Source organism: Pinus tabuliformis, chromosome 4_2, assembly GCF_031772625.1.
Source record: "Pinus tabuliformis cultivar Carrire ecotype Pingquan chromosome 4_2, CPIR1, whole genome shotgun sequence".
NCBI lineage: Eukaryota > Viridiplantae > Streptophyta > Pinopsida > Pinales > Pinaceae > Pinus > Pinus tabuliformis.
Genome location: NC_142304.1, coordinates 681,309,005 through 681,336,677, shown reverse-complemented (window position 1 = coordinate 681,336,677; position 27,673 = coordinate 681,309,005). Strand labels below are relative to the sequence as shown.

The 27,673-nt window shown below is 40.6% G+C and overlaps 1 protein-coding gene across 1 annotated transcript; it reads right to left on the bottom strand.

Annotated features, from left to right (window-relative positions):
- Positions 1–19,542: 19,542 nt before the first annotated feature.
- Positions 19,543–20,091, bottom strand: LOC149171266 (uncharacterized). Its single transcript, XM_089425906.1, has one exon. The coding sequence runs from the start codon at positions 20,089–20,091 to the stop codon at positions 19,543–19,545; it is 549 nt and encodes a 182-aa protein (XP_089282032.1).
- Between the last annotated feature and the right edge of the window lie 7,582 nt (positions 20,092–27,673).

The following is a 27,673-nucleotide window of genomic DNA, read 5'->3' as shown; positions in this document are numbered from 1 at the left end:
AACTGTCGCGACAATATATAAGTCATGGGGTTGCAATCTGACAGAATGGTAGTTCTTCGAAAGAGGACATAGTGTCGAAATCTCTGTATCGCTTGAACAGCTGCGAGTGCTAGCTTTTCAACATAAGAATATTTGCTTTCTGTATCATTTAAGTTCTTACTCAAATAATATATAGGATGTTCAATTCTGTTGTCTTCTTGAACTAAAACCATTGCGATGGTTGTATCTGCTGCAGCCAGATACATATTAAAGTATTTTTGATAATCAAGAGCGTACATTAATGATACTTTCATTAGGGATTCCTTTAAAGCATCAAAGGAAGCTTGCGCAACCTGATCCCAGACGAAGGGCACTTCCTTTTTCAAAAGATGTGTATAACCTTTAGCAAGTTCAGCGTAATTTGGAATGAACCTCCTCAGAAAGTTTGCTTTCCCTTGGAGTTTCTGAATCTGAAGCAAATTCGAAGGTGGAGGCAAATTTATGATTGCCTGAACCTTACATGGGTCGAGACGAATCCCGTCCTTTGAGACTACAAAGCCAAGTAAACGACCAGAACTGACACAGAACACACATTTGTGTGGATTGAGTCGTATCTTGTAGTGTTGGCAATGTAGAAATATCGCTCTTAAATGTTGCGGATGATCAGTCCGCTTTCAAGATATGGTTGAACGATGTTTTTGATGTCATGGAAGGCATAATTAATTGCCCTCTGAAATGTTTCCCCTGCATTCTTTAAACCAAAGGGTAATTTTCGATATGTGAATCTGCCCCATGGAGAAATAAATGTAGTCTTTGACTGGTCCTGTGGGCGGATATTTATTTGATTATACCCAGAGAATCCATCCATAAACGAAAAGATTTCACATCCGACGCATTCATCAATTATCTGGTCAATGAAGGGTGTAGGGTAGTTGTCTTTTGGACAAGCTTGATTTACATCCCTATAATCGACACACACTCTAATCGTTCCTTGTTTTTCATAACAAGAAAAATATTCGATACCCAATCGGTTAGAGGAATCAGGTAAATGAAACCAACATGGAGAAGTTTTTCAACTTATGCCTTGATGGCAGCGGCTTTCTTGGGGTGCACCTGCCGTAGCCATTGTCGTACTGGTTTGACATGTGGATACATCTTGATTTCGTGTTCAATGATACTCGAGTCAATGCCTGGAATTTCATTATATGACCAAGCAATGACATCTCTGAATTCGCGAAAAAGAGCGTTATATATTTCCAGTTCTGAAGGAGAACAACATTTGCCAACATAAATATTCTCTACAACATCTGTTTTGGTCGAGATATTTATGCTGATAGTCTCTTCAATGTTGGACAAGTTTCACTCGGAATCCACCATGTTTACAGTATTTGATAGAAAATAAAAAACTGAAGGATGATAAAGGTCATCAGGAGTATCTTCTTCACAATCCGGAAGAAGGGAACGATGGTGGTAATCTTCCCATGGTGCCCCTTCAATTACCATTGATTGAACCATTCCTTCATCGGTGTCATGCACTTGAAACCAAGGATCTAAAGGGGTGCCATATTCCTTGGACCTATCTATCCAAATGCTTGATGAGCGTTGATTTGGGTTTGCCTCGCATGCTAGGAACATTGATTGCTACAATATTTCTGTTGGGCTTGGATGAAATACCTTTTTATGATCCATGTTGATATCATTTTTTGAGATATTTTTAATCAAAGATATCATATTGCAGGTTCCTATCGATGCTACTTCCGCTAAATTGATTGGAGTCAGAAGGGCAAAAGTTCCCATTAATATAGGGTCTTTTAGTAGGCCTACTCTGATATTTTGAAGCGAATGGGGGCTTCCATGGATCATTGGAATGCTTCCCGTAACTTGAGAACCATTGGGGAGGAAGGTTTGTTGATCGACAGTTGTAATCCCTCCTTGAAAGGGAAATGCAATCTTCCTAAAATAGGTTGACACAATAGCAGCCGTAGCATATATCCATGGTCTTCCCAGTAGGATGTTGTAATCGAGGTTTCCATCGATTACTTCAACATCTATTTCTACTGTTTCCCCCCTAGTTCAAGCTTCAAGTTACTTAGAATACCATATGGGGTATATGTTCGTCCGTCAAATGCTTTTAATGTTGTCGAAGATCGCGACAAGTTTGGAGATCCTAAAGTTTTCCAGCAACTCATCGACATAGAACATGTAGATGCCCCCTCATCAATTATTGTTCGATGAACAGTTTTGTTGAGGGCTTTCACTTGAACGAGGAAAGCTAGTTGAGCTGGCAACTAAGGATCATATCCTTTATGATTAAAGGATACAATATTGGTATCCTTTGGGTCTATCCCACCGATGGCCGATAATAAAGCCTACTTTTGGGAAGGGAAATTTTGCAGTACCTCAAGTGTCGACATAGCAGATGGTGATTGGGCTAGATCTTCCACTATATTATAATGTTGTGCCGCTCTAGCAAGAGGATTAAATGTCAACTTGTGTACTACTCCCTTTGGCGATTTTATTGTCAACTCAGGAATGATGGGCGACGCAACTTCTGTCGAAGTTGTTGTCGAACTACTAGGTTGATCTTTATCCTTTTTATTCGACAGCTATAGATTCCCGTAATCTTCGTTCCTTGTCGATATCAAAGCATCATTTTGTTGTTTGGAAACCGAAAACATCAGCACTTGAGTCGGGGAAGCATTTCCACTGTCAACCAAATTTGTTCCTGGATTTGGAAACGGATAAGTTAATACTGCCGAGGTTTTTGAATTCTTGAAGAATTTTTTAAGTTCAGCTCTGTGTGGACAATCTGCTGTCCAATGATCCTCATTGCATATAAAGCGTGGAAGATTTGGTTTCCTATTTCCAGAAGGGTTTGTAGAAGACTTTTCAGGTGATGATTCCTCCCGTTTCTTCTTCTTCCCTTTGCTTTTCTTCTTGCCCCCTGATTGCTTGGTTTCTTTGCCTTTACCTGTCGAGATGGCATTTACTTCCGAGGCAAGAAGTTCCTCTTTTTCATTTTGACTGGAAATCTTACGGGCCTTTTTAGAAGTAGCCTTTGTCGATTTCGTGTTTGTTGCACCTATCACGCCATCGTCGGCATGAGAGTCATTGTTTGATTTAGGAGGAGGGGGGACCGAAAATTCTAGTCTGGGAGCGTCAGGTATTTTATCGTAGAGCGTGCCAGACTGAATATAAATCAAGTCTAAATATTGCGCACGAGTAATGACTTGCTCTTCGGTGATGACTCCCCCTTTTGGCACATCTTCTGTAATGGAAGGCAATAATGACTTAATAAACCATTCAGCTAAAAGCTGATCAGCAACATACGTTTTTACCATTCTACGACGACGTCGCGACTCATGTATATGATCAGATATGTGAGTGGTCATTGTTTGTTTGAAATTGGTAAGAAGTTTCGTTCCTGTTTCGTACCTTATCGGTAACTGAAAATGGGTTAGAAAGGTTGTGGCTAGGGCACTGAAGTTGTCAAATGAAGCTCTGGGCAATTCGATATGCCATTTTGCTGTCAGACCAGTTAACGTCCTCTGAAAAAGGCGAAGCCTAATCGAATCATCATTTATGGTGTTTGATGAACACCACAGATGAAAGGTCATCACATGATTTGACGGATCTTCACCCGGATTTCCATTAAATTTAGGAATATTTGATGGAAGTTTATGCAGAATCGGTGGCCACCAAGGGGCGTAAGCAATTGGATCGTTTGTTAACTGATTTAGATCAGGTAACTCTAAAGTTGCCACGAAGGGTAACTGTTGATTCAGGTTAGGTGAAGCATACCCAGGATAATATAGAATCACCTAAGAAGTTGGTCATTGCATACCAACATAATGCATTTGATGCTGGTAACTTTGGTAAGGTTGGTGGGCATGACCATTATAGAATGGTTGATTTTGACCGTTTTCAATATACGACTGCCCACTATTTGCAAAGATTTGTTGCTCAGATCCTTGGTACACTTGTTGGAATTGTGGTTGGTTGTATTGCACTAGCCATGGTTGTGAAGCCATGTGCTGTTGTCCGATACTAACTGTTTGACCTAGATGAGGGGTAATTGTACCCGTTTGGACCTGTGTCATTCCACCAGTTGGCGATTGTGGTTGAATCGCAGGGTCAAGGGGCTGTTGCATTACAACCTGAGAAACCTGAGGTTGGCATATAACAGGAAGCGCTTGTACTTGTGACACCGTCACAATAGCTGGTGTAGTTGGTATATTTGACATAGGTAAACATTGTTGCATCGAATATACAAATCTTGGTTGTTGAGGTAGTATCGGTACCCAACCGCTAGACGTAATTCCAGCATAACCTAAATTTTGTTGTGAACTCCCGTATGGCTGTCCTCCCGGAGGGGACAACGAAAGGGTATATTGCCCCCCATATGGCGGTAATCCGATACTTAAAGGAATGGTTTGCCCTAGAGGACCGGACTGCCCAAATTGACATCCCAATGGATCAATTTGTTGAGACTCAACATAAGAGTTTCCGGATACTATTCCGGATGAACAAACAGGAATGGACCATACTATCGAAATAGCCCCTGAGTGGGCTCCTTCTAGCAATTGAGAGCTAGTTGGGACAGATGGTATACCGGTGAACATTGTTGGAGTGATAGCAGGAAGTTTTACCATCGCTGTGTCCGACGACACAGTCCTAGATGTTGACGGTTGTTCAGACATTTCTAGTCTATCCAAAATATTACCTAGCGATTCTACAGGACCTTCTGCTGGCGGTAGACTAATTTCTGATGAAGAAGGATATAGAGTGATCCTGACTCCAAATTGTGATGGAGTACTAGATGGAGGATCCTCCACAATATCTTCTATAGCAATCAGACCAGGTGGAAGAGGTAGACCGTCAGGTCCGTAGAATATTTCTAGTATCGAAGAAGGTATGGAATCTGCAGCAATAGATGTTTGGGGAACGACACTCTCTGAACCGGTTGTAGATGGAACTGGTTCAGTAATACAAGTGTTTACCCTCAAACTAGGATCAGTACTAGTGTCCTTCGGTGGCTGCTGAACTTCTTCTGTAAAGGCAGGGATACCAGAAATGTTTGGAGTAACCGGAGTCTTTGATGTTGTTGGAACACTTGTTCTAACTTTACCAGGAGATTTGGAACCGGTTAAAGGAGTTTGCTTTGTCCGTAATAGTTCGATTTCAGAGATAAAGATGGTTGACTTGTATGTCTCCATGAACGACGGGGTTTCAATTGACTTTCTTCCACGATTGTGGATTACTCGATCAACTAAAAATAAAGGGGAAGTATGTTTCTGAATTAGATGAATTTTAGACGCTTTTGACACAACTTGTTTTTTCAATTTTAAAGAGTCAAGAAAAAAACAAAAGATGACTCTAGTCGCCTTCGATTTTTAATGAGCCTGAAATGACAAGTGCTCAGATGGACCTTTTCTGTTAAGGAGTCTGAAAAGGAACGAAAGGGACTGCTCTGGAAATCTAGGCAGAGGGATTAACAAACCAATCGCAAAACAACAGAATACTTTTTATGGTACGGCAGTCAATCTTCCTGAATGTTGTGTTCAGTGCATTGCGATTGATAGGGCGACAGACACAGCTTCCTATGGATAAAGGATTAAGCCTATTATGGTCTCCCAAAATATACTCGACGGTACGTGGGAGCACAAGTTCGTACTAGCACTTATCGTCTCAAAGTGGAGGAATCACCCAACCAACAGTGAGAACAACAATTACCAAGCTTTACGACGCTGGAATATGTCTCTAGCCTAGACTTCTAGATGTTGTGCGTTAGGTTCCAAAGCGTTGTTAGATTCATCAAATTTATTTTATAGTTGATCTTGCTTAAGAAATTTGCCTTTCAGATTCGCCTCGTGATGTAGATGTACAATTCCTAAAATGCAATCTAAGATGATAAACAGTCTTTTATCTTCTTTTTGCAATGAAAATCCTAGCTACTAAGGAAAGAAAGACAAAATTCTTTCAACAAAGAGCAAAGAGCACACACTATATGCATTGTCCTAAATCAAACCAATCAAATAGTCTAAATGCAAATGCACATGCATGTATTTGTTTTCAGCCTTCTTAATATGTGAATGATAAAAGGAAAGCTAATGCGCAAATCTGAATTATTTTTCAAGCGACAATTACTAACAAGTTTCTTTTCAAAATAAAAGATGAAGACATGACAACAATTTGCGATTTGGAAATGAATACTTGCTTTCAACACTAGAAAAACTACAAATTCAGATCAAATACAACAGTAACAGGGTAATCAACTATCAAGGGGAATTAGACTCTCTGCTATGACTGAAAACGACACTTGTGACACTTTCAAATCAAGAAACGACAGTACAATTACGTTACTTTTTTGCAAAGGAGAACTGAAAATGGCTCAACAAATACACAAAAACATTTATAGTTATTTGCACAATGGAGGTGGAATATCAGCAAGGAAAGGGGTCTCAAACAAAGGTATACTGACTACAGGCAGCAAAATTCTTGAATAGATCTGAAAAGAGTGAACACAGAATCCAACATTCAGGAACAATGCCTAGTCTGATCAGCACACTTGTAACATAGTGAATTTGAAATGCAGCGCACCTACTACACTCGGGAAGTGCGCTAAATTTTAGATTCATAGAACAAAGACTGCGTTGGGCCAGGGACGAGACTTTGCTTGGGTTCTAGGTCACAGTTTGCAGTTCAGTTCAGGGATTTTTGCTGAGCAAGTGGTAATCAGTAAATCAACAACAGGGGTAGATCTATGGTCTTCCCAATAGGATGTTGTAATCAAGGTTTCTGTCAATTACTTCAACATCTATTTCTACTGTTTTTCCCCTAGTTCAACCTTCAAGTTACTTAGAATACCATATGGGGTATATGTTCGTCTGTCAAATGCTTTTAATGTCGTCGAAGATCGCGACAAGTTTGGAGATCCTAAAGTTTTCCAACAAGTTATCGATATAATACATGTAGATGCCCCCCATCAATAATTGTTTGATGAACAGTTTTGTTGAGGGCTTTCACTTGAACGAGGAAAGCTAGTTCAGCTGGAAACTGAGGATCATATCCTTTATGATTAAAGGATACAATATTGGAATCCTTTCGGTCTATCCCATCGATGGCTGATAATAAAGATTACATGATTGTCGGTGATACACTTTACCGTCGTGGTGTCGATACAGTTCTACGGAGGTCCCTCACCCATGAGGAGGCCAAAAAAGTCCTGAATGATTGCCATTCAGGCCTGTGTGGGGGGCATCAATCAGGTTACGCTACGGCGCAAATTTTTTTACGAGCAGGGTACTTCCGGCCAACAATGTTCAAAGATTGCATAACCGCAGTCAGAAGTTGCCATGCCTGTCAAATTTTCGATAGCAAAACCAGAAGACCACCCGCACCTCTGCGGCCAATAATTGTTGTTGGGCCATTTGCCAAATGGGGCATCGATTTCATGACATGTAACCCCACCTCGACTGGCAGGCATGGGTATATCATAGTCGCAGTTGACTATTTTACCAAATGGGCCGAGGCGATGCCTACATTAGATAACACAGGTGAAACTGTTGCCCTTTTCTTTTTCAATCATGTAGTCGCCAGATTCGGCATCCCACAAGCTATAGTCACAGATCATGGATCACATTTTCACAATCACATGATGGTCAAATTAGGTGGCAAATTAGGGTTGTCTCATGAAAGCTCTACTCCATATTACCCGCAAGCCAACGGACAAGTTGAAGCAACCAACAAGGTCTTGAAGCGCATGTTGCAAAGGATGATTGGAGTTCAAAAAAGAAGTTGGCACCTGATACTGTACTCAGCCTTGTGGGCTTACCGAACATCGGTAAGGAATGCAGCCGGGTTTACACCTTTCCAACTGGTGTATGGCCTAGAAGCAATCTTACCAGTCCAGTGTGAAATCTCATCCCTCAAACTCGCAATTGACCTTCTCCCGGGACTTCAGAAGAGGAGGCTCGTTTCTTGGAAATAATCCAATTGGATGAAACTCATCGTGATGCTGCTTTGGCTAACGAAGCCCATAAGAAACGAGTCAAGGCGCAGTTCGACAAGAATGTCAAACCCCGTGTCTTCTCAGAAGGTGACTTGGTCTTGCTTTATGACCAAGAATCCGATAAATTGGGGGCAGGTAAATTCAAGTCTTTGTGGATGGGCCCCTATATTGTTAAGCGAGTGTTAGCGAAAGGAGCCTATGAGTTAAAGGATTATGATGGGATTCCACTGGCACAACCTCGTAATGGGTTGTACCTTAAGCATTACTATACGTGATTTGGTGTGGTAACCTATATGCTTTTGTTACATTTTTGTTTTCGCTAAAGTATTTGTTTTGGTCAAGTAAATCCACTTTTTATATTTGTCGCAGATGTCAAACCTATTGGAATCTTTTGTTGGATATGTCGATGGAGCAAGTCGTAGTTTGCGGAACCTATCTTCTGCGGGCTAGGCCATTTTTGACCCAAGTGGTGAGTTAGTAAGTTTTAGAGGGGTATGCATTGCTCGGTCAACGAATAACATCGTTGAATATAGCGCATTGATAGGACTTCTCTCTGATGCCATCACACATGGCATACGCCGACTGGTCATCAGGCTAGACTCACAGCTCATCATACTACAACTCACTGGTATCTACTCCATCCGAAATCCAGCTATCTATCGCATGTTCGTAAGGGTTAAGATTTTGGAAAGGCAATTTGATTTTATTCAATATCAACAAATTTCCAGAACCTTAAACACATTAACTGACTCATTGGCAAATTATGTGTTAGATAGACATTTGCAACATTTATAAAAAGAAGCATCTCATCAATATTTGCATCAGGATCATGCAACTTAACCAAAATAAAACTCCGAAAATCAAAAATATATATATAACTGTTTATGGTTTACACATAATGTTCTGTAACCGAGACAAAATTGGTCAAATGACCCAAAACTCAAAATGCTAGGGGGCACCCTAGTCTAATGATGCTCGTGATAACAAGTCACAGCCTGTGCGATCATGCGTAAAAGCCTAGTCCATCGTCTTGGCACACCAATAGTATGTCGCTGCAACCTCAAAGGTAGCTCGTCATTCCTCACATCTGGAACACTGAGAGTGAGGCCCTTGACCTGATCTTGTAATGCTGTGAGAGTCTCGGCCACATCAAGGTCGCGAAGGATAGCCCTTCTAACAACCTCTCCTGCTGGGGCGGCAGCTGGCACTCTCAGGCGTACTACTGGCCGAACAGGACCGACATCTGCATGAACACATGAGTTTTGATTAGTCTTGACAGAGTAAAGCACAAGGAAATTATAAAAGAAAAACAATAAACAGGAATATGGTCAAAGAATTTACCAATGGCACCCCACTGTTCGCCAGCCGGCAGTACCAAATCTGGGTCACCCCGAAAGTCCATACCAGCATATGGATACTCGGAATAAACCATCTCCTGACGATCAAACCACCCGAAGAAGGTATGAGAAAAGGAAATCTGAGACTGACCAGCATGTCTAGACATATGGTCGACCCATCTCTGCATACGTGGCTTAGTCGGTGGAGGTAAACCGAGTGCAATATATTGCGGCTGCATCAGTGGTATCTTTTCCAAGGTGAAGGCAGTCAAGATAGAACCATATCCAAAGTTCTTCAGTCTTCCGCTATTCACCTTGGTCAACTGTTCTTTCATCACAAGGAGTAATACGTCGCACCAGTTGAGCACCTTCGGTTGGAGACATTCCAAGGCGTACTGCATATAAGATCGGTTGGCCACATGAAGAGCCGCACCACCAGCCATCCTACCAAAAGTGAATAGAATAGTCCTCAGGTACCTGTCAGTGACATCTCGGATTATGATCTTGCCGTCTTTACTCGGCTGAGATCCCTCTCTGCAATACCTGCAAACATAATCTCTCATAGATTCACCTCCTCGGGCCGAACCTGATAAAGAGATGGGGGCACCCTGCCTCGATAAGCTGGTCAAAAAATAGATGTCCACTATAGTCAAGGGGATGGATTTGCCTCTAATCTGGAACACCTGGCTGGTCGGATCCCAAGCATCGAGCAAATACTATAGCAAGTTGATTTGTTGTCTCATGCTAGAAATGCGGAAAAATTTCAGCAAGCCACAGTTCCATAGTGCGTTTACTGTAACCGTATCATGTAAAGAAATCATGTCCTCTTCTTCATGCTCACGTTCTCGCCATGTAATAGTCATCTTGCTCCAAAAAATCTCTAAAAACAAACAAGAGAAGAGCTAGATCCTGATTTGGTGAGAAACAGACAAAATTTCCATCAAAAAACTGTGCATAAATTTCCTTCCTTGCGCTCATCGCACGTACAGTAGTGTTCTGGGTGCATTGCATGTCAGTTGGCCAGTAGACAGGCTAACATCCAATGCACCTTTCGATACACAAAGGGTGTGATGGAGCCAGGGAAAGTTTTTCAAACCCCAGAGGCTCAGAATAACCAAGAAATCAGGCTCATAATGCAAAATGGAAAGCATGAAATGAAAGAGCTCAGGTTTAGCTCCTACCTGGTCCAGACGGCGCCGAAAATCGTCCACAGAATCTCCCAGAATCAGCTGACAAAAATCAAGGGAGGAAAGCACCTCCAAAGCTCCAACAAGCCAAAGTTCAAATGAAATGATGAAATGAGCGGTAAAAGCACTTTTAAATTACTTTTTACGTAATTCGAGAAAAATATTAGTGTCCTAACTCATTTTTCAAACATATATTGTTCATTTCTAACTAGTTTGATGAAGCAATTGAGCATGCAGTACAATATTTGAAAGGACGAAGCTATGTATGGTAAAGTCGAAAAATGACCATTAATCGAGTAGTTTTAACGCGGACTTCATGCTCGTTAAAAAATAAACATAAGAAATGAGCAAATGTTTCCCCCAGTGTTTAAGCTCAATAAAAAATGAACCAATTCCCAGTAAATAATGATTGTGAATGTAGTACTTCAGCCTTTAAAGCCTTAGTCGTGTTCCCATCATCACCTCGACTCCGTATTGGCCGATCATTCATCTCCATTTGATTGTTTACCCCTTTTGAGGAACAACTGCGAAGAGTGATCCCACTAGCCATCCTTGTAAAACTGCCATGATTGGAAAATTCCAAACCTTACCTGGAATCAGTTGCTACCCAATTTTGTCACTCGTTCCTCAAAGACGAGTCTCCTTTAAGCTCTTTTCAACTGACTTGTAAAATATGAAAAGATTTCCGAGCCATTGGCCTCTCCAGCTTGTTAAAGGGACCGGAAGTGCTATCCCTCCTTTAGATTTTAATCTTTTTGGAACTGAGGGATTATTACACAAAACGATCGAGCGCTTGTTTTGTTCGACTCGTTAAAAAGTATCGAAAATTCATTCCTTCTGTATTGTTTTATACTTTTTTGGACTTAAGGGATTAGATGACGAAAAACGATTTTTGGAGTTTCCTTTACGTCCCTTTTCAGACTCTCTAAAATTGAAAAGGACCGAGTTATCTTTGTCGTTAACTCATTAAAACATAATAGCGACAAACTTGTCCATAGCAGGCAAGAACGCGTTTCACTATTGCTACGCTTGTTAAAACATAGCGATGGGTTTGCCCGAAGGGAAAATTATAGAACAAGCATATGTTATCCTCCTCAAGCTTGAAAGAAATAAAGAGGTACTGGTCAGCAATGACTGGGGAAAAAATGGGAAGAAAACTTGAAGAAACTTTTTTGGTAGCAAGTCGCTCTTGAACATGACACTTTCACTCTGCATCCAAGTCGGGTTGGGTTGTTTCATTCACTGGTCACATCACCATGGTCCCATCACACCATCCATATTTGGGGTTAATTCTACCAATCCATCACGTTAGTGTCGCTAATATGTTCAAGAGAAGTCACTCAGAGAATTCACCTGTGTCTCACCCGCTGCAATACATTTACGCTCCATTCTTTCATGACCGCCACCCTGAACCTTATATCACCAGATCGTTTTCAGCTCCATTAAAACCATTTGCTTTGTTCCGTGTCATTGATGTGGGATTCATTAAGGCCCTCCTTTGACGGATCGCTTCTTGTCGACATCAGCTCATTATCCAAGAAGTCGATCTAGGGACACCCCTTTCAGTACTTTGAAGCTTGCATGCCTCAATGGCAAGTTTCTCACTTCCGGTGATAGGTTTACATCAATGGCCTTCGATCGAAAGATTTTGTGTGGTGTTTGACACCAAGTCCTTTATTCACACCACGTGAATTGTACTGCAGTACCTTGAGGGTCATTATCATTATCGGTGATTCCTCTCGCGCCTGTTAACAACTTACATCATTGGCTGGTAATCAGGCGATGTCTTTCCATGTTCGACTCCAGAACATCTCTCACATGGATCGACTTGTACTTTGAGTGAAGATCGAACGAGATTGAAGACCCCGAATCTAGTTTCATCCATCCGGACTACGATATATATTCAGGGAAAGAAAGACATCAAATGTGCATCATTGCTGCACAGATAATCATCCAATCAAAGGGATGATGGCTCTACCAGAATCATCAGTCTACACTCAGATGATTGTCAGTCATATGTACATGAAAATGAATTTATAAAGCTGAGCATGGGAATGCTCGCCTTAGCTAGATCATGAAAATATAATGAAGATTATGTATTGTATTGTATCTTATTACATGTCTCCTCCCAGCTTGAAAGAACTTTGGATCCTCATGATAAATCATTTCACGTGACATCAAAAAATATTAATGACCTCATGCTTTAGGGGGCAACTGTTATAGACATTTTTGGGCACTGTAATCCCGAGCATAAAATGTCCATAAACCAAGGGCTCCTAAGTCCCTAAAAGTGTTGTTCCAACCCTTAAAGGAACAAGGTCAACTAATTACAGCTTCTCCCAGAAGTTCTCCATGAAAAACCACTCAGAACTGGTCAATACAGGATCATTTCACCTGCTCCATAGGCAAAGTGCATTGCATCTCACCTAAGTACACTCTGTGGGTGCATTTCATTTCAAAAAGCCCTTCTATGGGGTTCGATGCGCGAAAAGAGACAAATGGCAGTGTCAATCCGCGAGGTGGAAAAGCATGGAATCTTCCAGAAACTTCTCCTGTGACACTTGCCATTCTGAATTCGACCAAGGATGAGTAAGAGATCATCAATCTCCAAGTGGAAGAAAGAACTATCAGAGGGAAGACACTAATCAAATCACAAGCTGACTCATCTCCCTTGCAGATATCTATATATGGATCCCTCATCCCAGAAATCTAGAGGCTGGAATTTTGCATCTTGTAAGGAATTGCTGTTGGTTTCTAGAGGCAACATCATAGTGTTGGGTGATCTAAGCTTTGCATGAGGTGAAGAAGGGCTTACTTGCTGAGAGGATGATGCTGGGTCAGAACAACTGGTTGTAACTCTCTTGGCTCTTTCTTAATTATCAATAAAGCTATTCAAGTTTTCCTCCATACTCTTGTGTCATTTATGTTTCATGCATTTGTATGGTCAATCTACATCTGATACTAGATTGTTTATGATAATAGATCCATGTTCTTGTATAGTGTTATGCTACTTTGATTCTATAGGTACTCTGTGAAGCTGGGTGTACAAGGAAGCAAATAGCAAAGGACTATCGGAAGAGAGAGGAATCGAACTAGGAACCAAGCGCAAGACAGAGGTTGGTCTCCTTTACTCTTCTCTCATCTATATTTCATAAAGTAAAACGAAAGTAGCTTTACTTTGTTTGTTTCTAAGGTAGATACCAGACCTTAGTGGGATTAGTAGTGTTGCATAGACACTTTTCCCTGTAACAGGGATGTAGCAAGGTAGGGAGTGGCTACTTCACAGGTTTCAGGAATACCAACATGAAAGGTATTTCATAGTGCCTTTGAAAATCTATTTTACCTTTAGCATGAGGTAAAACATTTGTTTGTAAATAAGCCTTCATTTTCCAAATACACTGAGGCAAATGATACTTACCGAAGAATGCTGAGTATCCGGTTACCAACAGATCAAGAATGGGAAATGTTGGCTGACTTACTATAGAAGAACATAGTTAAAGGTCAAACACACAATCTACGAGGTAAAAGGGCATCAGATTAAAAGGTTGCACGGTCAAAGAGTATCCGTGTCAAAGGGTATCAGTATAGAAGACAATAGCCTTTGCCCAGCACAGAGCATAGAAACCATAAACGTCCAGCTAAACCACAATAAAAGGGACAACTTGAAAGTAGTTCAATAGCTGTCTCTATTTTCTTGTGAGAAGATATTTTGAATTTCCTAGATTAATTCCCAAGTTAGTTTCGTATATTTTGTAAAAACATTTTGTATAAATAATTCACAAATTGAAGTATGTAAGTGTGGATTCTTATACTTTCAATAGAATTTTGTTCAATGACTATAAAAGCTATTGTGTCACTGACTCGGCCAACATGCTGGATTGATGAATAAAGATCAGATATTTCAAGGGATTCATGTGTAAAGAATAGTAGAAATGAGTAATTCTCTTGTGTTGTTTTATCTCTCTTAAATTTGTTTCATAATCTTAAATGTTTCAGAAGTCTGAATGTTTTTTTTTTTTTTTTTTTTTTTGTAAGCTGCGGTAGTTCTATTCATATAAACATATCAACATAAAGTACAAAACAAAGGAGCCTCAATCTGCCTCTAGGGGAAACCAGATCTGTTGGCTCCTTATCAATCAAGAGTCAAGAAATTCTATGTTTGGTTCCTGTTTCCTCCAAATAACCCAAAAGGAGAGCTAGTCTTTCAGAATGCTAAGAACCTATTAAAGACGCAGAGCAAAGACTTCTGTGCCTTCCTAAAATGCTAAACCTATCACTTTATGACCATGGAAGTTTTTTCAAAAAATACAAAAGCCTCTCAGCAAAATTAACAGATTTAAAACGAGGAAAGAGAGCAGGAACCTGCCTCTTACTCCTCAGCAAAACCGCGCTCGCTTGCTCTACTGGCTCTGTCTTGCTGCAGTTCCTTCAGCATAGCTCTAATTTCTTTGAGAAGTTCAGTCTGCTGACGCACCTGTTCTGCCAGACTGGAGGTCTCCTGCTGAGCAATTGCAGAGGCTTGCGCAATCTCAAGCATTTCCGACGCCACCTGCTCTAGAGCGTTTGCAAGGAGGTGCTTGAGCACCCAATAAGTGTGCAGGGCTCTACGATACAGCGTAAGCCTTCCACGCGTGTGCCCAGGATCAGGCAATTGTGAAGCCCACTCATTCATTTCTGGGTCTGAAGGTTCATCCAGGGCCCTCGCCTCCATCCCTTCCAAGACTTGCCTGATTTCCTCATTGGTCTCCTCCTTGTAAGCTTGTTCCGCCGCATGCATGGCAGAGCTGGTCGTCCTGTTTCTTCTCCTTTTCCTGGGTGGTTTGCGGGTCTCTTCGGCTTCGTTTAAATTGTTTCTGTTCGGCCTGTTTGCTTCCTGCTCCTTATTGAGACGCTCTCTTCCTTGCCTAACCGGACCCGGATCTCTGCTGCTCTGGCCCCAGTCCCCCTGGTTCCCCTTACCACCTTCTTGCATGTATTTCGACTCTTCAGAGCTCTCTATGTCGATGCTTACATATTGCTGCTCCTGATATCTTCCCTCGGCCATTTGCTTCCCTTTTTGGGTCGCCATCCTCTTCCTATCACTCATATTTGGAACGATTTCTTCCTGCTCTGTGACTTGATTACAAAAATCCTCTGTTTTCGCTACCTTTCTCAAGCTAACAATGCCTTCCCGTCTGCCTCTGTTTCCTCTTATATCTTTGCTGCCACCTTTACCTATGTGATGGGATTTCTTCCCGCTCCCATGAACGTCTTTACTTCGCATGATGAAAAAAGTCATGGGGTTCGTTCTTTTCCTTGGGCCGCGTCCCTGCTTCGCTGTGAAATTAATTGTCTCCTCTATCCATGATTTTATTGTCCTATCCTGCTGTCCTTTCCACCGTCCCTCCTGCATTGGCGTATTTTCTCCTCCCCCCAGCCACGCGGGGTAACGATTATCCTTGTCTGCATCCTTAATATCACTGTCCAGCATTTGCCTTAATCCTTCCCATTTTTCTAGCGTGGACTGAGTTGTCCAACTGTCATCTACTTTGCCATTGTGTTCCTCACACCCCCAGTTTGCTAAACAGTCAGCAGGTTTATTACCTTCCCGTCGGACATGCGCGGTTAGACTGTATTCAATCCCTTCTAGTATCTCTCCGATGTCTCTGACTGTACTGGCACTTCTCCAGCTTGTCACCACATGCTCCCAGTTCTTTCCCTGTACTAGTTTTCTGATCGAGTCGATGACCAGAGTGGAGTCTCCTTCTATTTCAACTCTCCTATAACCATTTCGCTTTGCAATTTTAAGACCTTGGTAAGCAGCCATAAACTCCGCCTCATTATTTGTCATAGTACCACCATTGTCCGCATATATCCACTCCGTTTTCCCCTGGTCATTCCTGATAATTCCGCCGAACCCTGCTGGCCCAGGATTTCCTTTCGCCGCACCATCAAAATTCAGTTTCACAAACCCGTCTGGAGGTTTTCTAAATTTTGTCCTGCTCTGATTTGCTGAAGGTTGTCGTTGCTTAGTTCCTTGCTGGAAGATCATTCCCGGCTCCAAGTTTAATTTCTTCAAGATGGCAGATTCTGCCTCCGACGTTTTCCAGTCTTCATCATCCCATTTCTCAGCGAGAATTGTCTCCCTAATTTGGTTCAAAGACCGCTTCCACACCTCCTCTGGCCCTGATGCCTTCCCTCTGAATAGGCGGTAGTTCCTTTCCTTCCATAAGTTCCAAATATTGAAACCTGCAGTGACACTCCACGCTCTGTTAACTACTTTGCTCTGGAATTCAGCTTCTCCCCAATTTTTGATGGTTTGAATTATGTCCGTTGAGTTTCTGTTTGTTTTAGTAAAGAGCTTTAGCGTTTCCTCCCATTGATACTGTGCCACTGTACATCCGTTAAGGATATGTTCCTGGTTTTCTACAGCAGAGTTACAGAGATGGCATCTGGATGGACCAGAAAAGCCTCTTTTCTGAATTCTATCCCATGTTAGGATTCTCTTTCTTCCCACCAGCCAGGCAAATAATTTAACCTTTGGCCACCACTTTGTGCTCCAGATTTTTTTCCAAATTTGATCATCCTCTCCTTGCTCTTGGTATGTTTTTAGCTTGTAAGCCTCCTTAATAGTGAAAGTCCCTTTTGTTTCTTTTCCCCACCGTAGTATGTCATTACCTTCTCTGTTCCTTATTTTCCTTGAGTTCATTTCCTTAGTGAAGTTTGTTTTTTGCTCTTCTGTTGGGTTCCTTTCCCATTGTTCCAGCGGTTTCCATATCCTCCATTCCCCATTGCCTTGGTCTGCATCCCAATAATCATTTACCGTTATCAAATTCCTATGTATTCCTCTTCTTTGTATTTCCTGTATTCCTGTGAGATTAGCCAATTTACCTCGCTGTTGCCAAGATTCATCCCAGAACCTCGCTATCTGTCCCCCTTTGATTTCCCAGAATATATTATTATCTACTATTTCCCTATTTTGAATTGATAGGTTCCAGATATCCGATCCCCGGGGCATTTCTTGCTGTCTGATAATTTCTTCCGGGTTATTGGGCATACGATATTTAGTTGTCCAAATCACCTTCCATAAGTCCTGTCCTCCTTGTAACCATCTCCATCGAAGTTTGGCTGCCATCACCTGATTTAAAACTCCTGGGTCTTTGAGACCTAAGCCTCCCTTTTCCTTTGTTTTGGCTAAGCTCTCCCATGAGCACAGCGCCCATTTCTTTTCTTGTTTTGGTCCTCCCCAAAGAAATTTCCTGTATATCTCAACCAGCTTGTTACATATTCCTTTAGGTGCAGTCATCACAGACAGGGAGTATATCGGGATTGCCTGAAGCGTGGCTTTGAGAAGCACCATCCTTGCTGCTACGTTCAGGGCTCTAAATGTCCAATTTTCCATTCTCTTTTTGATTTTCTCAAGGATATGATGCCAATTCCTTATTCTTGTGGATGAGGAGTCTAACATTATCCCTAAATATTTGGTTGGGAGTTTCCCTAACTGATATCCCAGGACTCTGGTGAGATGCTTTTGTATAGGTTCCACTATATTAAAGAAGAAAGTCCTGGACTTATCTTTGTTGACCTCCATACCTGTAGCTTCCATAAAAATCTCTAGGATTTTTTTGATCCTTTTTACTTCACGAAGGGTTGCTTTACAGTATATCATTATGTCATCCACAAACTGTTGATGGGTGACAGTGGTTCGGGTTCCCCATAATTGTAGCCCTTGAATGTTGTTGTCCCTTAATTCCTTTTTGATATATCTTCCTAAACCTTCAGCTGCTATTATGAACAAGAAGGGGGAGAGAGGGTCCCCTTGTCTGAGACCTCTTGTTGCATTAAAAGTTGTTGTAGGCGCTCCATTTAGCAAAATAGAGTAATTTGGCGTAGAAATCATGCTTAATACCCAATTTACCCATCTGTCACAAAATCCAAAAGCTTTAAGGATCTCAGTTAGATATTTCCAGCTGAGCCTATCATAAGCCTTTGATAGGTCTAATTTGATCAACATACCTTTTTCCTTCTTTGTTTTCAATGTATGGATTACTTCTTGTGCTACCACTAACCCATCCAAGATCTGTCTTCCTTCAACAAAACCGGTTTGCTCCGGTGAGATAATGCTGGGGAGAATTAGTTTCAGTCTTTGAGCTACTATGGATGCCACAATCTTGTAAATGACATTGCAAAGGGCAATGGGTCTGAATCCATCTGCCTGGTCGGCCTGATTAGTTTTAGGTATAAGAGCCAGAAGCGTAGCGTTTATGCCTGGCCATAATCTTTGGTTTATCCTGACTTCTTCTGCTATCTCCACTACTTCATCAGCCAGAAAGTGCCATGCCGCTTGAAAGAATTCAATAGTATAACCGTCTGGGCCGGGAGCTTTATTTCTCTTCATGTTTTTGACAATCTCCTCCACTTCTTCCTTGGTTATTTTTCTCATTAGAGCCTGGTTTTGGTCTCTGGTCACAATTTGAGGTATTTCTCTTTTTATCTTTGCTATTGCCTCTATTCTGTTTGATTGAGTTTCCTTCAAGATGTCTTTAAAATGATTAACTAGCACTTTCTCAATCTCTTCCTGCTGAAGAACTCTTTGCCCTTCTTTGTTTTTTATTGAGAATATTTTGTTTCCTTGACGGTGATGTACCATGGCTTTATGGAAAAATTTCGTATTCCTTTCACCCTCCCTGAGCCATTGAACCCTTGATTTTTGTTTCCAGAGTATTTCTTCTTGTTTCCTTCTTTCCTCAAGCTTATTTAGGATCACTCCTTCTTCTTTTGTTCGCTCTTCCTGAATGCCTTGAGTGATGTCCATTTGTTGCAGATCTTCCATTTTCTGTTCTAATTTCTGCTTTTCTTCTAAGATATTCCCAAATTCTTCTTTGTTCCATTTTTTTAATTTGGTCTTTATTTCCTTCAATTTAAGCTGAAAGGAATGCATTTTGTTTTTACCTCTCGGGTTACTTGCTCTCCACCAGTCTTCTAGTTTTTCCATTATCCCCTCATCTCTCAACCAGAAGGCTTCAAATTTGAATGGTTTGTTGGGAGGTCATCGCTTTATGTCAATTTCTAATTTAATTGGCCAATGATCAGACCCTATAACAGGAAGTATTGATGCTTCTATGAAGATATCCTTGATCATAATTTGCTCAGAGATTAGAAACCTATCCAGGTGCGAAGCTATTTGTTTAGCTCCTCCCCTTCGATTGTTCCAAGTGTGCTTTCCATTTATGGTCTGGACATCAATCATCTTTTGTTCTCTTCTTAGGTCTCCAAATTTTTCTGAGACCGTATCCAATCTCCTTATCCCTCCTCTCTTTTCCTCTGTGGCTTTAATCATGTTGAAGTCTCCTCCAATTATCCATTGTTTTTCTGGCATAAGGCCTCTTAATGCTTTTAAATTTTTAAGGAAGTTCTCCTTTTCTGTCTGTAAATGTGGGCCATACACCCCTGTTACCATTACCTCCTCTGTTGTACCTAGAATATGAGCATTTCCTGTTAAAATCCTTGGGAAACTCATCCAGTTAGTGAATTGGATTTCATCTGGGTTCCAGAGAAATACCAATCCCCCAGCACTTCCCAAAGCATCTTGTCCCATCATCTCATACCTGCTTTTATTTCTGTTTAAGATTTCACTCATCTTCTCCGTGCTTACTTTGGTTTCTTGAAGTATCATGATACTTGGTTTTTCCTTTTTCAGTCTCTCAATGAGATACCTTTGTTTGCCTCTACTGTTGAGGCCGCGTATATTCCATGTTGTGATTATCATTTTAACAATTTTCGGGGGTTTTGGAACACTTCTGACAGTGGTATTACCCTTCCGGAATTTACAAGTGCCTCACCTACATCTTGTATTGCCTCAGTAAGAGGTTTTCTTCCTCGCTTTTTGCCACCTTTGCCTGCTCTGCCCGTTCCCACATCTGGTTTCTCTGTACCTTGGCTTGTTTTCTCCCCTGTGCTCCCTCTTTTTTTTTCTTTGTAGCGTTGAAAGGCTTCCTTGTATCTTTTTTTCTGTTCTTCTGGGATAAAGCGATCATCTAGCCTGCGCCATTCTTGTATTAATTTTACCATTTCCTGTTCCTCCTCATCTACTGCCATGTTCTGTGTATCTATCTCCATTTCACCTTGATCATCTTGGTTGTCACTTAAAGTTTCGTTTTCCTGTTCTGTTTGACTTTGATCTCTCCTTTTGCTTTTCTGTTCCCCAGTTATCTCCATTTCCTCTGCTTCTTCTTCCTGTAGGACTTTAAACTTATTTTGGGTTTCGGGTTGCTGTTTTCCTTGTTGTTTAGTTTTCGGCATTCTTTTGTTGTCTCTTCTCCCCCTCCTTTGTACTACTTTAAACTCTTCTGCTTCTCTCTTTGTTGTCTCTGTTTCAGTTTTCCTTGAGATTTCTGCTTCCCTTTCTTTTTCAACTTTAGTTATAGGGCATTCTCTGGCTAGGTGACCATACTCATGGCACCTTCTACATCGAAATGGAATATGCTCGTAGTCTATGGTTTGAGTCCATATTTCGTCATGATATTCCAGTTCAATGGATTCTGGGAGAGGTTCAGTTATGTTCATGTAAGCGCAGATCCTAGCATAAGTATTATATTTGCCTCTCTTCGTTGATTCAGCTACTTTAACAAAAGATCCTATTAAGTTTCCAACGCCTTGAAGGATATCTGGGTTCCAGAATTCTGAGGGGAGACCATAGAGCCTTATCCATATTGGGGCAGCTAATATCTTTTCTTTATCCGGGTTATAGCATTCAACCCAATGTCTCATTACCAGCCCTGCATTATTCATGAAGTAAGGCCCTTCCTCAAATATCCTAGTCCTGTCTTCTAAGTTAGAAAATATCACCGTAAAGAACCCCTTTGCTCCTAACTTTACCTCTACATGACCTTTTGGTTTCCATTTCAGATTGATCCATCTCATAAGATCTCTCTCCGCGGGCCAGTATCCTATAAACTTGCAGATTAAAGCATAATCTCTCATATATGCTCTGTATTTTTCAAGCTTATTAGGCGGTATTACTAACCTTGGGGTATTTGCTGATCGTGGTAGGCATTTGCTCTGGATTCCTGCTTTTCTTTGTGCTCCTGCTGCTGAAGTCTCTCCATCATTGGATTGATCCTCTTCTTCTTCTCTCTCTTTCCTCGCTTCACCTGTGATTACTTCTTTATAGGAGGGGATCTCTCCCCCCCCTGCCTCCATCCCCATTCCTTCGCCGCAGTACCCGTGCTGGATACTTCACAGGTTAAAAGCTGCTCGTGAATGCGTCTGGAGAGGTTCAGACATCCAAAATATTTCTGGTTCTCAGGAACTTTCCGGCCCTGTACCTCGCTTCCTGGGATTCAACCGAGGTTGATCCCCTGCTGCCCTGCACACGACCCGTCGACGAAACCCTAGCTTCGTGCTACCTCGTCGCTTGAATCGCCAGAGCCCTCCCCCACTAATGTTAACATTGAAATCGTCCAGAAGTCTGAATGTTTTAACTTGAATATTATTTCAGAATTTTATCAACTCCACTCTGTCTTACTGTTATACATTCTTAATGTTTTCTATTAAACTATCTTAGCTAGGGAATTCTTAACTACTCCTTAGCTTCCGTAGTTTCTCCTCTGGTCTATAGTAAAGGATTCTTAATTTCCCTTTACTCATGACTCACTACCGTTCACCCATCTTAGCCTCGGTCTAAGGATTCTTGATTGCCCTCTCACCTCCGTTAAGACTCATTTCACCATTTAGTCCAAAGATTTGTACTTCACTCTGCTATCTTGCCCCTTGAACATTCCCTTTATTGAGTTAACTCTAGCTTTGTTGCCCCTTCTTTGACTCCATTTCCCAATGGCGTAAAGGCATCAACCTATCTGCATGTTTTAAGGATTCCATGACTAAATCTTCATACAAATCAAAAACCCCCCTGAACTCTAGAACTAGCCTAATATCTAAGAAAACATAGCTAAATTATATAGAGAGAGCCCTCTCTGAGCCATATCTTGGCTGGAGACTATGCTTAAAAGTTGGTTTGTGGTTACCTCAAATCTTTCCCTTCTTCCAAAACTTCTAAGGAAAAGTTTTGAGTGATAACACATGGTATAATCATGAATGCATCAAAGAAGAGGACATATAAAACACTACTTTCCTGACTAGGTATGGTAATTATGAGTTTGTAGTAGTTCCTTTTCGTCTTACTAATGCTCCAACTGCTTTCAGATGTTTGATGAATAATGTGTTGCGTCCTTATTTAGAAAAGTTGGTGATAGTATTCATTGATGACATTTATATATTCGAAGAATTAGGAAGAGCATGTTAAAAATGTAGTAGTAGCATTGACATTGCTAAGAGAGAATCAATTGTATACCAAACTTAGTAAGTGCATTTTATTTCAGACAAAAGTTCATTACTTGGGTCATGTGGTTTCCAATGAAAGTGTAGAAGTGGACATGAAAAATATCAGAGCTATCGTGGAGTGGGAAACTCTTACAAATGTTGATGACTTCAGATCATTTATGGGACTATAAGGTTATTACAAGTGGATCATCAGGAACTTATCATGAATTGCCTAGCCTATTACATCCTTGCAGAGAAAAGGAAAGTAGTTTGAATGAACATAGGAATGTGTAACTAGTTTTGAGAAATTGAATCAGTTCCTTACAAATGCTTTGATCTTCAAGATTGCATATCTAGACAAAGAGTTTGTGGTATGTACAAATGCTTCCAAGAGAGGACTTGGTGGAGTCTTGATGCAGGAAGGAAAGTTGGTATGTTATGAGTCAAGGAAATTGAATAAGAATGAGAAGAACTATGTGACTCATGATCTCAAATTGGTAAATATCATTCATGCATTGAAGAGGTGGAGACATTATCTTCTTTGCAGGAAGTTCATTTTGATGAGTGATCATAGTGGGTTAAGATACTTGTTTGGCCAACCTAACCTAAATGGCAGGCAAGCTAGATGGTTGGCCATGCTCAGTGCATTTGAATTCGAGATTACGTATATCAAGGAAAAGGAGAATAGGGTTGTTGATGCTCTTATTAGAAGAGTGTAGGTAAATCACATTGCAGCATTGAGTTCTTGTGGGACAAACTTGCAGGAGTAGATCTTCTAGGAAGGAAAAAAGGATGGCATGTACTAGTAGCTTAAGCACATGCTATAATAGTAGGATATAGGTGATAAAGATATGGATTATCATCTCATGATAGATGCTTTGGTTAGATTTAGGGACATGATCTATGTGTTAGAAAATACTGAGATCAAGAAGCTTATATTGAGAGAATTACATGTCAAATCATATTTACGTCACCCAAGATATGAGAAGACATTGACAATAGTTAAAAATATCTATCATAGGTTGAAATTGAAGAAAGTGGTGGATGAGTATGTGCAAAATGTTTGGATTTTCAATTGATAAAAGAAAAGTGTAAGCATCTAGGTGGTTTATGGAAGTTAATTCTGATCCCAAAGTGGAAATGAGAGGTCATTTCCATGGAATTCATTACAGGTTTGTTGAGGACATAGAAGGAACATCATTCTATTATGGCTATGGCTAACGAGTTGACTAAGGTAGCTCATTTCATTGTAGTCAATTCTACAAACTCAGCTAGTGACATAACTCATATTTTCATCAGGGAGATAGTGAGATTACATGGTATTCCTAAGAAGATTGTATCTTACACAGATGCCAATTTCAGTTCTAGGTTTTGGAAATATATTTTTGTAGGTTTGGGGAGAGAGTTAGCATTCAGTACAACTTATCATTCATATACAAATGTACAGATAGAGCGAGTTAATAGGATTCTTGAGGACATGTTGAGGATGTACATCATGCATTAGCAGAAGAAGTGGGAAGAGTATCTTCCACTGGTAGAGTTTTCATATAATAATGGGTATAATGAGTCATTGGAGATGATTCAATTTAAGGTACTTTATGGGTGGAGCTGTAATACTCCCATCAGTTGGAGTCATCCAGTGAATAGGGTACTAATTGGACCACACATGTTGACAAAGATGGAATAGGATATGTAGGTTATTAAGAAGAATCTAAAGGCAACACATGATAGGTAGAAGCGTTATGAAGATAAGCACATGGTATTTAACGAATTTCACGTTGGGGAGCATGTGATCCAGTGAACAGGGTATTGATTGGACCAGACATGTTGACAAAGATGGAACAAGAAATGCAGATTATTAAGAAGAATATAAAGGAAACATAAAATAGGTAGAAGAGTTATGCAGATAAACACAAAGTATTTGTAACACCGTCCTCCCACATTTACCCAAGCTAACTGGTCCATCAAGGTAAAAGTGTGTTGAAGAGTTACAATGATATGATTGAACTCCCCAAGTATAATTAAGGAAGTGAATTCGACAAAGCAAAACCAAATTGATATTCCTTAGAAGTTGTAGGACCCCGAGGGGTTAACCAACCACTCCAGGTGCCAAACCCCTAAGTCAACCTACCTTATAAATGAACTATACCCCTAGTTGTTGTTTGGTCAATTTAGAGTGTCCTAAATTGCTATATTGATTGTCAATCCGGGAGTCGTAAACTGTTGAAGTGTGGCGCACTATATGTGCAAGATAACCCATTTCTTACTTTTTGTCATTTTTGATTTTTGATTTTTTTGGGGGGGTTTATCTTCGTTTATCTCCTAATGAGAAATAAAAATTCTAAAAGACAAGTATGGATATAAATATTCAAGGCAATTATGTCCTTTAAAATGATTTCCAAAACTTCAAACCTCAGAAGGTCGTAGAACTTGCAATGATGAGATTAATTCCTAAAAGAAAATGAAAATGTGCCACTGTTCTAATCAAACAAACAGTGAACTATTGATCATGAAACCATTATCCCTGTTGTTGTCTAAATACAAAAGAAACTATACTCAAAGAAATCCAAAACTTGCAAGCAAAGTAAAGCATCAAATTATATCAGTTCATATTCTGACCCCTCGCCAGTTAGTCTCGTTATGGCTTTTAGAGGTAATCATCAACAACCTAAGAAATATGATATCTAATTGTAGAAAAGTAAACTTAAAATCAAATCACATCAATTCATAGTCTAACCGCTCACCAATTAGTCTTGCTATGGCTTTTGGAGGTAATCATCAACAACTTGAGCAATCTGATATCTAATCTGCAGAAAAGCAAAACTAATATCAAATTATACAATCATACTTCAATCCCTCACCATTAGTTTTGCTATGGCTTCCGGAGGTAACTGACAATGATATGCGCAATTTAATATCTAAGCTAACTAATAAAGCCAATGAACAAAACTGAAATAAATAAAACAGAACTGAAATTAAAAGCTAAGAAAAGTAAGTGAGTAGAAAGATTGATTCCATGCCATTAGTCATTGTGAAAACTATATGCAAATGCCTGGGCTGCCTACTGTAATCTGGAACATACACACTGATCAGCATTAATAGCTATGTAAAACATGTAAAATTATGAACAAAAATGAAACATTAGTACCATAGGAAATGCAGTATACATAAGTGAATAACTATGGCATAATAAACATAAAAACATAGCGTGAAACTATACAGCAATATGAAACAAAACCTCGATGTGTGCAGGGGCCCTCCACACAACCTCGGGCAACAACTATCAACCAAGAATTATGCTCAGAAATAGATTCTTCTCATATATTCAAAACACAGTCATAACAACAAAAAAAATGTCATGGCACAGTGGGCTTTTAACAGCAAAATTACATTTCAAAAACTAACTCCTATGCGTATAAAGACGCATTATTTATAGCAAAAGTTTACATAACTGTTTTCCTAAAAACTGCACTAACAGAGGACACATGAACGACAATGTCCACAGATCTAGCATCATCGCTGCCGAGATGATGCAATCTAATGAAAGTGGCTTGTTGGGTTTACATCGTGGGCATCCTATAGGTGTCAACATGCCTCTAGAAATCTAGAACCGGCCACGAAAATCTTTCATGTGCTGGGAAACAGAGTCTTGTTGTCGTAGGACTCTTCTGTTGACCACCGCTTGACCACCATTGACCATGGCCTCCTCTGATGAATCCGATTGAGCCAATAGGACTCGGTCCATGTCCACGCCATTTCCAACTTGCCCATGTGGCTCAATTTTCTTGAAGACACCTGCAATATGGACTTTAACAAAAACAACTGTGGAAAGTTGAAGGAGTTGTGGAAAGTGACAAGATTTCGTAGCTCACTGAGAAAAAAACTAGTTCAAAGAGTAGACACAAAACATAGTTAAAAACCACTTTAAATGCTCTTTTATGATTAATATGCAATGATGTTGATAGCTTAGGAGGTCTAGGTGAGTGGAAAGAGTCTAGGAAAGTGTATAGGAAAGATGCAAGTTCGGGGCTCAACATACCCCCACTGTGAAGGTGTTGCATGTCCCCATGCAACCAAAATTTTGACCATCCTCTCTTCAATCCATATGCTCTGACACCTATTCCAGCACATCCAGCCCTTCTCTCCTCTTCCTTGGTACTACTACCATCCTAGGCTTCCTCATCAAGCATCTGAATTTGAGGTTGATAAGTGATTTACTCAACCTCTTGCATTTCTTCTTCAATTTCCTGTTCTATTTCTGCCACAGCCCCAGATGTGACATAGTTTTGTCATGAATGATCTTGTCCAATCTGCTTTGTTCCTTTAATGATTCATTTTCATTTTTAATATGTCTATTTAAAACCTCCAATTCAAAGACTTCTTGTTTCAGCGATTGGACTAGAGCTTCTTGTGCTGTGTGAGGCTGAGTGGATGAAGTGCTTGGGCTTGTGGCTGCCTTTTCCAAGGATTCTAGATAATCATACATCTCTTGCTGATTCGGGTCTATCTCGGGTGTAGTTTTCCTTGGGCTGACCCCAAAATCCTGTTGAGAAGGATTGATTTCCAAATCTGGCCGAGAAAGAATCATGTCAAAATCTGGCTGTGGAATGGAAGTATGGTGTGGGCTGTGGTCAAGAGAGGTTGCTGGAGGTTGCTCCAATGTTTGCCCTCCCAAGTCAATAAAGTGGGGTGCTTTGGTTTTCACTATCCTTAATTTCCCTTTTAGCATGGAGCTTCTTCTCACATGCTGTGGACTAGTGTCTTTTTCCTCCCTACTCTGTTTTTCTTTTCCTTTCTTCTTGGCTAGAGTTGACTGTTCCTGAAGGTGAACTGGTCTTTTAGACAAGACTTGATGGTCT